The sequence below is a fragment of the Camelina sativa genome, chromosome 3 (assembly GCF_000633955.1).
Source record: "Camelina sativa cultivar DH55 chromosome 3, Cs, whole genome shotgun sequence".
NCBI lineage: Eukaryota > Viridiplantae > Streptophyta > Magnoliopsida > Brassicales > Brassicaceae > Camelina > Camelina sativa.
Genome location: NC_025687.1, coordinates 2,392,071 through 2,407,797, shown reverse-complemented (window position 1 = coordinate 2,407,797; position 15,727 = coordinate 2,392,071). Strand labels below are relative to the sequence as shown.

The window sequence follows — 15,727 nt, the reverse complement described above, 5'->3', positions numbered from 1 at the left end:
CTGAACCATTTTGTGAAGCTGGTATGAATAGTTATAATGTATGATTTTAGCTAAGCTCCATAGCTTTTTTTCCATCTTATTAATTTGATCACACTCGAGATATGGAATCGTGAAAATGGATATCCCCTAGGTCGCTGTTACTGGTTTCTATGTTGTAAGAAGCTTTGCATCAGCATGATGAGTGTTTCTGTGTATGTCTTTTATAGGTGGCTACGGAGTTGCAACAGGAGGGCCTTTAGCTTGGGGTCTGTGCTATAACAGGGAAATGAGCCCAATGCAATCATACTGTGACGAGTCCTGGAAATTCAAGTACCCTTGCAGCCCTGGAGCTGAATACTACGGACGTGGTGCCTTACCCATCTACTGGTACACAAATACTCTTCTACTTTGAAGCTCTAGATGAAAACTTCGAAATCATACTAATTGCATTCTTACATACTCATATTTTCAAGGATCATCAGATGCTAAGGTATATATAATTTGTGTTTATTTGATGAAGGAACTTCAACTATGGAGCAGCCGGAGAAGCCCTGAAAGCTGATCTCTTGAACCACCCTGAGTACATTGAGCAGAACGCGACACTTGCCTTCCAAGCTGCAATCTGGAGATGGATGACACCAATCAAGAAAAACCAGCCCTCGGCTCACGACATCCTCGTCGGAAACTGGAAACCAACAAAGAACGATACGTTGTCCAAACGTGGCCCGACTTTTGGCAGCACCATGAATGTCTTGTACGGAGAGTACACATGTGGTCAAGGTGACATCGACCCAATGAACAACATAGTCTCACACTACTTATACTTCCTTGACCTCTTGGGTATTGGAAGAGAAGACGCAGGGCCAAACGAGGAGCTCAGTTGTGCTGAGCAGAAACCATTCAACCCTTCGACTGTACCTACCTCTTCCTCTTCGTAAGTCATCATTGTTATCAAGTCTCTCTCTTGCTTCGCTGGATAAAATGTTACGTAATAAGTGAAAATTGCTTGTGGTAAAAAAAGAAGAAGTGTGTTTTAATTTTGTCCCTTTCAGCCCTTATTAGAACTTATGCAAACAAAATTTTATATATTTTTCTGTATGTAAAAACCATATTATTTAATTATTGTATTTGCAGAATGTGTGTAAAAAGGAGAAAAGTAAGGAAACATAAATGTGGTTTGAGAATGAATGAATGAATTAATGATGATGTTTTGTTTCTCTACTCGGTTTATTATAACATTTGTTCACATGGTTTTGAGCTTTCACGCATTTCTAACACGGACCTTAGTTCACATTGGAATAAGACATGAGATTTCGCTCCAAAGTACCCGGAGCTGAGGGCAGTATACTTCACTCTCTTGTTCTCCCTCATTGAGACACTGAGCAAGTCTCCACAGAGCTTTTCTCTGGCTGAGCTAAACAATGCTCAATGCCAATTGACCGAGCTGACGAAGGCAGGCTTCAAGCTCGACTTCTTGGAGTCAAAGCTCGAGGACCTTTCCTTGGAGAGGAAGAAAGCAGTTGTCCAACTCGAGGAACGGGTCAAGAATGTGGAACTGACTTTGGAGAAGATCAAATACGCGGCTGCTGCTAGAGTTTCTTCGTTTGGGTTCATAGACTTCCTCGTAAAGAGATTCTTTCTCTCTTGCTTCTCAATCTGAAAGTGTGTAAGCTTAAACATGATCATCACATGTCATTACTAAAGCGCATAGATGACGATTATCTGTTGTCACTTGATTTCCCTAGCCGTTGATTTCGGTAGGTACGTGTACTAGTGGATGATCTTAGGTACTTGCTTTTTTTATATTACAAAAGGCATTGTGCGTTTGATTTTGATTGTAAACAAATACTCAATTCTCTACGCTCTTTTTCACCACCATCAGAGTGGAGTTGAAACATTGATTTAACAGAGTAGTGGGACAAGGTATTCTAGACTCTAGTGTATGTGTGTTAAAGCATTGGAAACCAGACCAAAGTCTTTAAAACTAGCAACCCACCCCATAGTACTGTAGCTTCTCGGTTCCTGTGAGTGCATCATCATCATCTAGCCACTTAGAGCATCAGACCTTTATAATTAAATTAAGACACAACTACACCATTTGTTTTTTTGCCTTGCAGTATTATTGGTCGTATATGAATGAAGGTGGGGAGACGACAGGAGCATCGAGCTTCCACCGGATCTTGGTCGGACCAAAGACCACAGACAGAGTTCATATGGGTTTTGAAATAATAAAGAGAGAGAGAGAAAGTCTATAGACCGTGTACTCCAAATGGGCTTCATAACAAGCCCAATTACCCATATCGCATTTTAAATGTAAAAGGCCCAAATTTTAATAGCATTTTTGCCTCTTTCTCTCTCTCCGTCTTCATCCTCCTCCAGTCCTCCTGGGCATAAGCGATTTTGTTTAGTGGCGCCCGACCAGAGTAGTTAAACCCTAGTCCAGACTCTCAAGGGACTCACCGATTAGTCTTCTAATGCTGCGTATACTTATTCTTCTTCTTCGTCGTTAGAACATGAATTGTGCAAGTAAGCCACTCTTTCTTCTCTGTTTGCCGATTTAGGGTTTTACTTGCTTGGTCTCTGTTGGTAACACTGTGGGTCTTTTTTATTCGGTACAGTTTCCGGCGAAGTTCCGGAGGAGCCTTTGGTTTCGCATATATCGGTAAGTGAGCTCTTTGCTCTTGTACCTTTGTATTTGCTTTCAGATATTTTCTTAATACAAGTGTAAAAGTTCAAATTTTTTTTTTTATAGATTGCTTCTGATACTTTGTAGGATTATGGGAAATGCCCTGTTACTCGTGAACCACATACCCTTGATGACATTGTTCACATCAAATTAATTATTTCTCACACTCACAGAGCACTGTTTTCATCGTGATTGCTAGGCTTAAAATAGAAAGAGACGGATCACTACAATTGTAGAGGTGTATCTCATGGCAAAAGGGGTATGCTTCCTCATTTGCTACTCAAAAGCAAGTTGGCTATGTCGTCATATCTCTTGTAACAAGTTTGTTTTCCTGTTGCAAATATGGCTATCGATGATGCTGAACAGGGGCCTGATGCAAGGCCGGTTGATGTTATCACAGAACTGACAGATTGTAATGCTGCCCTTTCTCAGCAACGTAAAAAGAGACAGGTAACACATACTGCTGCACATCTATCAGAATATCCCGAATATTTGCTGGAAAACAGAAGGCAAGAGACAACATATATATTATTGTCTATGCCATACAAGGATATCTGTACTTTCGGACTTTAATTGGATTCGCGTGTGGTTCTTCTGTATGAATAATAACTCCTCATTGGTTCTCTAGATCCCTAAAACATTGGCTTCGGTTGATGCTCTGGAGAAGTTCACCTAACTCTCAACTCTCAATCAAAGAAGGTCTGTCTTCTGCCGTAGTCTTTCATTCTTGTAAATATCTATATTTTTTTTTTCCTTTGTAGGTGTGTGCTTGACATGCATTGTTCCTTTTGCAGGTTAGGTTGTTGGTGGTGCTGATCTTGTGGTGACTGCTTCATCGGACAAGTTAAGTCACGATTATGCGTACAATACAAACTCCTATGTGTATAATTGTTATATGTACTACTTGTACATCACCTATGTAGGAGTTTTGAGTATCCTTTTAATATTGCAGGATTTTATTGCATAGTACTAGCCACTAGGAGATTTCTGTGTAAACGTCAGAATGATTGTTTAGTCAGTGCGTCTTGTGAGAGTTAGGTATCTTTTGAGAAGAAACGCCATTGATGAGCTTTTAGCTTGTCTTGTGCTATAAGATTTCTCTCTATGGAGTCATGAATATGCTAAGATTTGTTAGTAGTAATATTTTGTTTGATTGATAAGTTGATAACATCTGAATTTCGAGAGTAATTGAGTGGGAATATCTTTCTTTGTTTCGGCACTCTTTGTAGAAGGCTTATTAAAGCTTGAAGCGCTCTCCGGGACCATTTTGAATATTGTAAAACCGAGACCATTACACACTGCTAGCGTCATTGCTGGAATGTTCCAGACTGTAAGTTCTTATCTTGTTTCCCATGTACCTTGTTTTTCCGTTTTGTGCTTGCTTTCTTTGTTGGAAGGATTACCCACTCTGAAAATTTCCCTCTGTCTGTTAAGTATCATACAGACTTATATGGGATCTATGAACTTGATTGTGGTCTACATGGCTCAGAAGATTGCAATCTACTCTTTACATTGATTTATATGTTCAATTGTTACTGATAGGCTGATAGCAAAGAAAAGTGTTCACCAATATGTTAGCAAAGGCAAAACAAATGCGTAAGAAGTTTTTACATTTGTTGTGCATGTACGGATGGGATAATCCGATCCTATCACATTTTGCACTGGAACAACAACTGCATACTGTGAGGCAAGAGCTAAGCCATGCTTTGTATCAGGTAATTATGGTTAAGTGTATCTGCCACTACCTTATCAGACTACATGACTTGCAAATATGTATTCACTTACTCTAGTTTTCTTGTCCTGGATGTTTCCATCTTTTTGCTATTGATAACGGTGATTGATGAATTTTGTGGGGGTAAACTTTTCCTCCTATTTTGCAGCACGATGCTGCTTTCTGTGTGATTGCTAGGCTTAATAAAGAAAGAGAGGCGAATCACGGCAATTGCTCGCTGAGGCTGAAAGTTTCCGCAGCGTATCCTGCTCTTAGTAATGGCAAAAGAGGTATGCTTGCACATTTGTTTCTCAAACTAAGTTGGTTATGTGGTCAAATCTCTTGTAACAAGTTTGTTTTGCTGTTGCAATATGGAGATCGATGATGGTGAATAGGGGCCTGATGCAAGGAAACTGCGTCTTGGAATTTCGGTTGATGTTATCACAGAACTGACAGATTGTAATGCTGCTCTTTCTCAGCGACGTAAAAAGAATCAGGTAACGCATACAGCTGCACATCTGTCAGTATATTAGCTTGAGAATAGACGGCAAGAGACATCTGTACTTTCGGAGTTTAATTGGATTTGCGTGTGGTTCTTCTGTAGTAATAATATCTCCTCATTGGTCCGCTAGATCCCTAAAAACATTGGCTTCAGTTGATGCTTTGGAGACGTTCATCTCTCAAGCCACCCACTTCACGAGACCAACAAACCTGGTATTTTCATTCTAAGACATCTGGAATTTCTCAATTTTCCATTCATCACTTTATGTTGTTTTTGTTTGGTCTGGGAAGTCACTGCATTAATAGTCATAGTGGCATGCTTACTTGTGCGCTTACTTTAATCTGTACACTCCCATGAATCCCCAGTTGGATGCTGCTTATCAATGTTATTCTTTGGGAAAGAAAAAAATTAGCTTAAAAAGTATACTATTCTCTCTATTTATTCATACTAAACCGTGCTTCTTTCGTATTGATTCGTTTCATTTTTTGTTGTTCAAATACCTTTTGTATGAGCAGGTTCCTGTTTTGACACTCTGAAGACAGTCCATATCTGGGGAAGTTCTGAGGATGGGGAACTATTCATGTAGACATACATTGAAAGATCACTCTGCAGAGGTTAGGATATACAAATTGAAAGAATTTCTACTGGCTACACAGTCTCTTACAGTTTATCCATTTATTCGTATTTGTTCTGTTCGATTTAAAAAGCAATGATAGAGGGTGAGGTTTATTTAGTTACACAATGTAGGGAATTAATTAATTGAATGGGGGGCTAACTTTGATAAGGAGTTACTGAAAGCTAGTTGTGCAAACTCAAAAGAACCTGCCATCACCAAAAATGCAATTTGGATAGATGGATATGTTTCTTTTGAAGATCATGTAATAAAGAAAACTTATGTTTCAATGTTGTAGAGTATTCCAAACACCTAGTGTAAAAGCAGAATGGAACCCAAACAAGACTCATCCCGATCTGTCCTGTATGGGTAAATGCTATATGATTAAGCTTTTTAAGTCACTGCTCTTCCTTCTTTTATCGAGTCTGTTAAGCAGACATTGTTAATCCATGGATTTTCCAGGGAGTTTGGACCCGACTCCAAGTACATAGCAGTCGCTTCAATACGGAAAATTGTGCACAAGACTCGTGAAGAAATTTCTCAAGTCCCAATAGACAGAGGTTTTGAATCATTATTAGGTTTTCCGTGACACTTTTGTTAATGCTTGATCAGTGTGAAATTATTCTTCAAGTTGTGTCTTTCTCTTCAAATAGCGTTAAAAATATTTATATAAAAGTTTGGGATTCTTCAGGTTGTCTTTTCTCTTCAATGAAAAGATCAGTAATGATATTTTAAAATAAAATTTTGGTTAGAGTTGAAACGACCAACAAGATATACATGTACTTACAATCTGTGAGTTGTATTGATAATGTATAACACCTATTACCTGAAAATAATAATAAAAAAAAATAGAAGGGGAAAAATAAAAAGAAATGGAAAAGTCCATATGTGGTTAATGTCCCTTATATGTTGGTTTCGTTTTAACACTCTTCTTTGTGGTTTCATGCTCTTCTTATTGAAGCTTCCAATTTGGTTTTGTGATTTAGTGCAGGTCTTATTATCATGGACTCCATGGACATTGATCAAAGTAACCGAGGTTCTTCTGAAACCAGTAGATCCGTTGGAATGTGGTGAAGGTTTACCGTATGCTCCTGAGAATTGGCCTAATCCTGGAGATACTTGGCATTGGAAGGTTGGACCGAGAGTAAGCGCGGTAAAGGCCACTTCAAGGATATATACTTGTTTCCTCCTAAGCATCTTCCCGGTTTAGATACTGAAACAATGCTGAGAAACGAGGTTTTTAGGAGCAGGCTCTCACTCGAACGTTACATTCGTCACACCTTCCCTGGAGCTGATGTTCCAAAGTTCTTTGCTTCTTTCAGCTGGACAATACCCTGCAGAGATGGTTAGGTTCAATCAACTCTAGTCATATTTTATATGCTATCTACACGGTTCCTTTTGCTTCCTGAGTTATTAGAACTCCGGTTATTTGCCTCATGCATGTTTCTGTTAGTTCTTAACTGTATCAGTTACGTTTTATCATTCTGAAGTCTAAATAAGTAGCTGTTTTCTCTGTTTGATAGGCATTATGCCTCAGAAGCAGGTTTCATTGCCAATGTATAGCTCAGATGAAGATCCAGTGAATGATAATGGATCTGATATTGCGGTTTGTAAGGCTGGTAATGAAAATGTGGGAGCCTGATGCCACAGATTGAAGCCGAAACTTTACCCACTATGCCTTGTGATATTTGCTGCGGTGAACCTAAATTCTGCTCTGATTGCTGTTGCATCCTTTGCTGCAAATTTGTAAGTTTGAAGCATGGAGGTTATAGCTATATCAAATGCTAGGCTTTGGTTTCCGAGGGTCATATATGTGGACATGTTGCGCACGTGAAGTGTGCTCGTCGAGCTTACATGGCTGAAACCATTGGGGGCAGCATCGGGTTGGATGCTGAATACTACTGCAGGCGATGTGACGCCAAAAAGGACTTGGTTCCACATGTCAACAAGTTACTAGATATATGTCAGACTGTAGAATATCAAGGCGACGTGGAGAAGATCCTGGATCTCGGTACTTGTATCCTGCGAGGCTCACAAAGAGATAATGCTAAGGAATTATTAAATTGTATCGAATCAACAGTCATCAAGGTACATTATACTCTGTAAAATGTAATATTTACTAGATGTTCCTGAAACTAAAGCATAATCTTTTCAGCTCAAATGTGGCACGAGCTTGGAAGATCTCTGGAATGATGATGATACATCAGCTATATGGTCAGGTACAATTCCCTAATCACAGTTTCTGATCATGTGTTGAAGTTGCTTTAATATTTCATTATAACATATTATGGTTATTCTGGTTGTAGATATCTCTGACAATGGAGAAGCCAAAGACAATGATACATTGGAAAGTTTACAGCACGTGACTCCAATTGGGCCGATACCATTCAATCATGAGGCCGAGATGCACAAACTCGAGGAAGAAATCAATGAGGTTCTAAACGCGCTGAGGAAGGCTCAGGAATTTGAGTACCAAATTGCAACCTTTATGCTCAGAGAGAATGTCTCGGTGACCTGTATAGGCAGCTTGAGAAGGAGAAGTCAGAGCTGTCGAGGCGAGTAATCAGGTGCAGATGTGAATAGCTTGATGACGATTGTGTTGAAGAGATTGGATCAGATTAAATAAGAAGTCACAAAGCTAAGAGAAATGGAAGAAGTGGCCAAGGGATTTGGTAGGACGCCTAGAGGAGTTCTTGAAGAGTACTTTCATTTGAGCATCGATGACTCAGATTTAAATAAAAGGACATCTATAATCACTCACAATTTGTACATTCGTTAATGACGACGTTTTTCTGCAAAGTTTTGAATTTTTCCTACCAATTTATTCATAATTGTTCATTGAGACGACAACATCAAAAGAGGATGACAAAAAAGCTTAAGTTCAAAAGTAATAACATCAAAGAGCAGAGATTTTAAAAGAAAGTGGATGGAGGAGATAAGGAGACCAGATCAAAGTCCCTTGACCCAAGATAAAAGAGCTTCAACGTACCCAACGTAGGAGAGGATGAGGTAGATCGGTGGAAAGAAGTTTGGAGTCGTCGTCGTCGAGAAGGTTGCTGAGAAACTTCGCTGGAACAAAGACAATCAAGGTACCGATCACCCATTGGATGCCGTGGGAACACTCCTTGACGAAGGTCTTCCAGACGTCGTTCACAGGGGCAGGGGCTCCGAAACATCGGGCGAAGCTCCGAAACATCGGGCGAAGAGACTGAACAAAAGAAACTAAACCAAATCAAATTAATGTTATACAAAAAAACTATTATAGTAATTAATTGTATAATTTTCTTAATTCTTTTTCTTATAGAATTAGTAATTTAAAACTAGAATTAGTATTATTTTATATACATATATGAACTATCTTTTTATATTTATTAAATTGTTTAAATTTTTAATTTCTTATAATTTACAAATAAGTTAAAACAAAGCTTTTGTATAACACATAACAAAATCTTTAATTGTTAAAATTGACACGTGTCGCGATCACATTAGTTAGTAACTTTGAAAACCAAGGTTTATATAACAACATAATATTAAATAAGCTATCAAATCATTCACCAATTTAAAAACTTAAGAAGATTACATTAATTTATTATTTTTGTTATATTATGTTAATCACTAATTTTAACACATTAAACCTTTTAATACTTTTATCACTTTTCTGTAAAAATTTCTTTTTATTATATGATTATAATAAATAATAATTGTAATTAAATTTCAAATATTTTCCTTATTGATTGCATATATTTTCCTTATTAATTGCACATATTTTCCTATTGAAAGTCGTAATTTAATAGATAACTTTTCTATTAGAATGAGTGATATAATATATTACTTTTGGTTTTATATACTTTCAAAAATATTAGTTGTAATTCCTTTATTTTTAAGATTTTTTTAATTTTCTTATAATTATTAAATAAAATTTATTTTCACACTTATCAAAATATTATCGATATATTTGACACGTGTCGCGATTATATGAATTACTAACTTTGAAAACTAAGGTTTATATATTAATTGGAATAAATATTTTAAATTTATATATTAATTGTAGAATATTATGTATGAATATTTAAAATAGTTTAATTGTGTTTGATAATAAGAATAGTAGAAAGTATTAAAGACATTCAATAGTAAATGTTTAAAATATATTTTGAACAAAAGGTGCTCCAAAAAAATATTAGTATAGATTCATGTGATGGTGATTAAGTTACCACTATTTAAACAAAAATTACTATTATTATAACTATATTGTTCGGATCATGGAAGCATGTAATTCATTTATACTATATTAGTAAAAACTAAAAAGTGCTCATGTCTTGGGTTAATCGATTGGAGGGGAGGGGTATAAACGCTTAATTATATAATATGATACCTTTGATTTTTATATTTCTTTCCACAACAGTTTAGAAAACCCATTAAATAAATCATAGGAGATTTTTTTGAAATATTTTCTCGGGAAGTCACATTGAAAATAAATTAAAAATAAATAAATATAACTTATTTGAATACAATCTCTCTTTGATTTGAATTCAAAAAACGCCATTTATATATATTATTGTTTTGCTTGCCAAAAAATGTCATAATTGTTTAAAATCAAATTTTTGGTTACAGTTGAAACGACCAACAAGATATATACATACTCCATACAGTACAGTACACATAATCTGTGAGTTGTATTGATAATGTATAACACATAAATTTACCTGAAAATAATTAAAAAATAAAATAAAAGGAAAAGTACACGCTGGAAAATAAAAAATAAATAAATAATATTAGTTGGAAGGAACTGACCAAACCAAAACAAACAAACTCTGAAATTTCTCAATTTCCTCGTCGTCGTCGTCGCCGGTCCGGTGGTTTCTATCAACTCCTCCGCCGAGACGACTGACGTCATAAAATCAGGGCAAGGAGGTGAGGAGATAAGAAGGAAGATGACCTCATCAATCGTCTCGTTGTTCCCAATCTGCGCAAGATTCACGCTAGTGATTTGGTTTCTCACTGGGCTCGTGTCCGTGTCTTGTAATCCGGGAGTGTTCAATGTTAAGTATCGTTATCCAAGGCTACAAGGCTCCCTGAGCGCCTTAAAGGAACACGATGACCGTCGCCAGCTCACAATTCTCGCTGGAATCGATCTACCCCTTGGTGGAACTGGTCGCCCTGATATCCCCGGGTGAGTTTCAGATTCATCACTTCCTCCTCCTTTGGAGTCTTACTTCATCACTGTTGTTTTCTTTTGAGGAATTTTTTTGGAATCTCGTAATGTTATTAAAGTTGCAATTTTTAGATTACTTGATCTCTGTTTCTCATTGTGTGATGTCTCAAGGCTTTATTATGCAAAGATTGGAATTGGAACACCTGCAAAGAGCTATTATGTTCAAGTTGATACAGGCAGTGATATCATGTGGGTTAACTGTATCCAGTGCAAACAATGTCCTACACGAAGCTCTCTCGGTGTAAGCCTCTTCTTTTGTCTTTTTTTTTTTTTGTATTTTCATTTACAGTTTCCTTCGTTGCTCCAACTCAATGGTTGCGCTTTTTTGTTTTTCCTCCTTTGTAGATTGAGCTGACGCTGTACAACATAGACGAATCAAACAGTGGGAAGTTGGTCTCTTGTGATGATGATTTTTGCTACCAGATAAGTGGTGGTCCTCTCTCAGGCTGCAAAGCTAATATGTCTTGTCCTTATCTTGAGATATATGGAGATGGTAGCTCTACTGCAGGTTATTTTGTCAAAGATGTTGTGCAATATGACAGTGTTGCTGGTGATCTCAAGACAAAAACTGCTAACGGGAGTGTCATATTTGGGTAATTCACTTTTATTTTATCTCGCTGCAACATGGTACTTGCAGCTTTGTTAGATCTTTTTTTCTGTTCTCACTGAAATAAAACACAACTTCACCTTGCTTGAGGCCACGGTCTTATTTTCTTAAGTGCACAGAAGAAAAGACGTGGAAATAGCTGTAAGAAAGCTTTATTGATAACAATTCTTGAAGCCAAACAGATAAAACTTGATTGCTTAAAGAATTTTTTTTTGAGATTCTGAAATAGGTTAAAGTGTACTCTGGCATCTATGCTTTTTTATTTATTTTGAAAGTAACATGTGAATAAGTTCTCCACCATATAGTGAATATCAGAAACAGACCATAGCTTATACTGAAAGATATTGTGCTTTTGATTGTGGCAGTTCATTAGTTTGCTAAGGTATATTTCCGTGCACAACTCATTTCATTTATTTCATATGCATCTACACGTTGGGAAACTTTGTAATTTAGAAATACCATATTTATATTTTAGTTTTGTATTCTGGCGGCCCTCACTGAACCGACTTAAATCTGAACCTCTAACTGTTGTGCAACATTCAAGAGCCTGAGAATTGCGGGTCACCTTTATAATCCCTGAGAGATCTGTAAAATGAGTAGACTAGTTGTCCATTACAACGTTTTACCATTCCTATGACAAGAAAGCTTAATCCTTCATTCCTCATTGCCTCTTCCATTTCTTAATGTTTTCATATGATCTTGAAGGTGTGGAGCTAGGCAGTCAGGAGATCTAGACTCGTCTAATGAAGAAGCACTTGATGGAATACTTGGATTCGGGAAAGCTAACTCCTCCATGATTTCCCAGCTGGCCTCATCAGGGAGAGTGAAAAAGATATTTGCTCATTGCTTAGATGGAAGAAATGGAGGTGGTATTTTTGCTATCGGACGTGTTGTACAACCAAAAGTAAACATGACACCATTGGTACCCAATCAGTATGTCAACATTGTTTTCCCTTTAAACTGTTTTACCTTTTCTTGTGCAATCATATGCTTCAAATGCAATCATTGCCTATATTGTTTGGGTAGAAGCTCAACGAGATACCAGTAGATGCAGTGATCATGTTATTTCTGTTATAGACCTGGTTTAGAGTTTCAATGCTCTTTCAAGTACATTGGACGATCGTGGAATTTTTTACTTTACTTCTAGTAGAGTGAACCTTCTTGCAGTTCTTGTATAGAGGAGGAAAATAGAATTAGTGTGCTTGACTTTAAAGCTTCTTCTAAAATGATGAATATATTCTTTCTCTTTTTTGTTAACGGACTATTATTGTTTTGAACTGTAGACCACATTACAATGTCAATATGACAGCAGTTCAAGTTGGTCAGGAGTTTCTTAATATTCCAGCTGATTTATTTCAACCGGGAGATAGAAAAGGAGCAATAATTGACAGTGGTACGACCTTGGCCTATCTTCCAGAGATAATCTATGAGCCACTGGTGAAGATGGTACACTGCTAGAAATTTCCAGTTCTTAAAGAAATTTAAACTGCAGAGTCTATTCTCATAATTAGTTGTTCTTTTGTTAGATAACCTCGCAGGAGCCTGCTCTGAAAGTTCACATAGTGGATAAAGATTATAAATGCTTTCAGTACTCTGGAAGGTTAGTCATATTTCTTGATTATATATTTATATGATTCATCTGCAAAATTTTCAATATGCATCTACCAAGAATATCTTTGGACATCATTGTGGATGGTTTGCATGTAAGCAACTTCTCCTTGTGATGTCTGACGTATCACACAATGGTTTTCTTATGGAACATTATCTTACCTTTGCTGCAGAGTTGATGAGGGGTTTCCAAATGTCACTTTCCATTTCGAGAACTCGGTTTTCCTCAGGGTTTATCCTCATGACTACCTGTTCCCTTATGTAAGCATATTCAGCGTTTCTGGTTGATTTTTCGCTCTTGTAATCTTCATGTTTCAGCCTGATTTTTCTCTCAATCTTGCTATTCACCCCTAACTCAACACCAAAACTTTGTAGGAAGGAATGTGGTGCATTGGTTGGCAAAATAGCGCAATGCAATCCAGAGATAGGAGAAACATGACACTTTTGGGAGGTAACTTGTTGGATACATAGTTATTAGTTTGTAGTCATATTATACAAAACCATGACTAAGTGACGAAGTTTAATTGCAATCCAGTTTGTGAAAAAATGCCCATTGTGTTCTCTTGCTCAGTTGCTCTCAGTGAATATAAGCCTCATGTGATTCAATCCAATTCCCACAGTATCTTACGTTCTCTTTTGCAGATTTGGTGCTTTCAAACAAGCTTGTTCTCTACGATCTCGAAAATCAGCTCATTGGATGGACTGAATACAACTGTAAGTGCGATATATCGCTCGAAAACAATATAAATATTCATGTCTCATTGTGACTGGGAAAGATTTGGAATTTGAACAATTTTATCATCTCTCTTTGGCAGGCTCATCAAGCATAAAAGTAAAGGATGAAGGAACAGGAACAGTTCATTTAGTAGGCTCACATTTTATCTCTTCTGCACTGCCTTTAAATACCTCTTTGCTTTTAATGTCCTTACTTCTCCTTATGACTCTTTTCCTTCTTTAGAGACTCCTTATAGTTATATCTTTTGTACATAGACTCTGACATTTTGCTCAAATGGTAAAAATGGTCTGAATATATAGAAGATAATACAAAGAAAAACCAGCAGCAGATTTGATGAACAAACAAACATATCTTGTTTTATTGATTTTAAACTATTTTATTGGTTTACTCGCACTGAAATGACCATGAAAGAGGACGCAGAGCAAACTGGTGTGAGTTGGAGTAGTTGAAAGAGAGAGTTTGCATTGGACTCAAGGGCAAGCCGTCGTTAACTACGCAGTTTCCGGTGGAAGAGGAGAGAACACGGAGGAGTGTGGGGTCCACAAGCGACTGAGGAAATCCTTGACATTTCAGACGAAGGTTGATGACTGGGCACATTGGACATTTGTTCATTACCTCAACTCTGAACTTGATTCCTTGTCTCCCCTTCACCTGCGTCTGCTTCACCGTTGGTTCGCTGCTTTTGCTCTCACATTTTAGCCCAGAACCTATACACATATACATGCAACCCCATTCACATATCTACAGATAATAATTACAATGAAAAGTATTTAAGCTTTCAAGTTACCTATCTGAAGAAGCAACAAAGCAAGAGATGACCAAAGAAGAAACTTGAGAGGTTTTGACATTTGGACACGACTAAACAGAGCTTCAGAAGCATTGTACTCCAAACATGAGCAAGTACATATATACACATACACAGTGACACACGCGTGCTTGTGTGCGCGCGTGTGGGGGAATGGGTCAAGGGATACGACCAATAATGGTCACATGCACAGAGAACCAAATAAAGGTGCAAGTAAAGTTACACTACAACAAAGTACTTAAAGAGTGATAACGACTTTTTTTCCTTCACATGTTGTGTCAGACTGAAGAAAACTAAGCTCCTCTTATTTCCGACTCCATAACTTGATCCCTTGTTGAATATCTAATCACAGTGCTTATCAGATAAAAAATCAATTGTTGTATAGTCCCCATGATACGTATATAAGTAGAACCATTATGCTAAAACTTATAATCAGAAAAACAGCAGATTGAGGCTCATTCGGGTCAGGAGAAAGAAGAAAATGCTGGTTTTTTCATTTACCCAAAGATTGTAATGTGCCTCTTGTTACAAAAAGGGTTAATATGGTTCTAGTACTTATCAGTATATCTGTACAAGAAATGGATTGTTACAAAACCTTCGGATAGAACGATCTCAAGTTAAGAGTACTGAGAGTTACAGTATGTGTTCAGGGAGATTAATGGGCCTCTATAGAGGGGGAAGCTAGCCAGCTCATGAGAATCCACAAACATGTGACATCCTCACAAAGATCTCGTGTACACACAGATGTGAAGGTCTGGACTCTGGATCAAGTAAGCACATGCAAGTCGAAACAGATGGTTATGAGCTTCCATTGAATGGCAAACAAAAGGATTTTGTAAGTAAATTTGATAACTTCCATTGAGATAAAGTTTTCTTTGTGACTAATGAACGCATGTAATTGCAATAGAAATGGCTGGCCTCACCATGAAATTAGGCCGCTATCGATGAGATAGAGACGCGTTAAAGAACTCATCATCTTCAACAAAGATAGACATCTACTAACCTGGAAATTAGCTTTCAATAACTACAAAGGACAAACTCTTCTCAAGTTAACATATCAACAAATATAGCTTACCTCTCAGGCTTCTGTCCAATCTTTTAACTCACAGCGAGAAGCATGAATATTTGCCTGTTGTTCTTCAGCTTCTGTGTCATTAACAACACCCCGGCATCTTGGGAAACCACAGTAACATGCAAGGCGCTCATCAATTGAAAAGAATCTGAAATGTTAAAAGACAAAAAATCAGCATATGATAGTGCAATTTCAA

The 15,727-nt window shown here is 37.2% G+C and overlaps 4 protein-coding genes, 1 long non-coding RNA gene and 1 pseudogene across 9 annotated transcripts in view; 4 read left to right on the top strand and 2 right to left on the bottom strand.

Annotated features, from left to right (window-relative positions):
- On the top strand, positions 179-1,200 carry LOC104763740 (chitinase-like protein 1). Its single transcript, XM_010487111.2, has 2 exons — positions 179-366; positions 500-1,200. The coding sequence occupies exons 1-2, from the start codon at positions 194-196 to the stop codon at positions 915-917; spliced, it is 591 nt and encodes a 196-aa protein (XP_010485413.1). The 5' UTR covers positions 179-193; the 3' UTR covers positions 918-1,200.
- LOC109125076 lies at positions 2,339-2,858 on the top strand. Of its 2 annotated transcripts, none has more exons than XR_002037422.1 (3): positions 2,339-2,505; positions 2,598-2,641; positions 2,753-2,858. It is a non-coding gene; the product is annotated as an uncharacterized LOC109125076 (long non-coding RNA). The 2 variants fall into 2 exon arrangements; XR_002037423.1 differs by having other exon boundaries at positions 2,732-2,858.
- LOC104763732 lies at positions 6,483-8,333 on the top strand (annotated as a pseudogene).
- Positions 10,277-13,948, top strand: LOC104763718 (aspartic proteinase-like protein 2). Its single transcript, XM_010487075.2, has 10 exons — positions 10,277-10,661; positions 10,815-10,944; positions 11,049-11,296; positions 12,016-12,243; positions 12,594-12,756; positions 12,837-12,910; positions 13,092-13,179; positions 13,294-13,369; positions 13,561-13,632; positions 13,734-13,948. Exons 1-10 carry the CDS (start codon positions 10,423-10,425, stop codon positions 13,874-13,876), a joined length of 1,461 nt encoding a protein of 486 aa, XP_010485377.1. The 5' UTR covers positions 10,277-10,422; the 3' UTR covers positions 13,877-13,948.
- On the bottom strand, positions 13,929-14,621 carry LOC104763725 (uncharacterized protein At1g05835-like). The gene is made up of 2 exons (XM_010487087.2): positions 14,442-14,621; positions 13,929-14,361 (listed from the first exon to the last, which is right to left on the bottom strand). The coding sequence occupies exons 1-2, from the start codon at positions 14,500-14,502 to the stop codon at positions 14,039-14,041; spliced, it is 384 nt and encodes a 127-aa protein (XP_010485389.1). The 5' UTR covers positions 14,503-14,621; the 3' UTR covers positions 13,929-14,038.
- LOC104763699 (histone-lysine N-methyltransferase ATX2) overlaps positions 14,932-15,727 on the bottom strand; it is an 8,722-nt gene continuing 7,926 nt past the window's right edge. Inside the window, exons 24-26 of one of the 4 annotated variants that reach the window (XM_010487046.2) lie at positions 15,535-15,588; positions 15,383-15,462; positions 14,932-15,264 (exon numbers count right to left, since the gene is read on the bottom strand). In XM_010487046.2, the coding sequence (XP_010485348.1) occupies positions 15,538-15,588 (51 nt within the window). In that variant the 3' untranslated portion in view covers positions 14,932-15,264; positions 15,383-15,462; positions 15,535-15,537. The remainder of the gene's footprint in view (positions 15,265-15,382; positions 15,463-15,534; positions 15,589-15,727) is intronic. The other 3 variants (XM_010487041.2, XM_010487062.2, XM_010487054.2) reach the window with 3 other exon arrangements.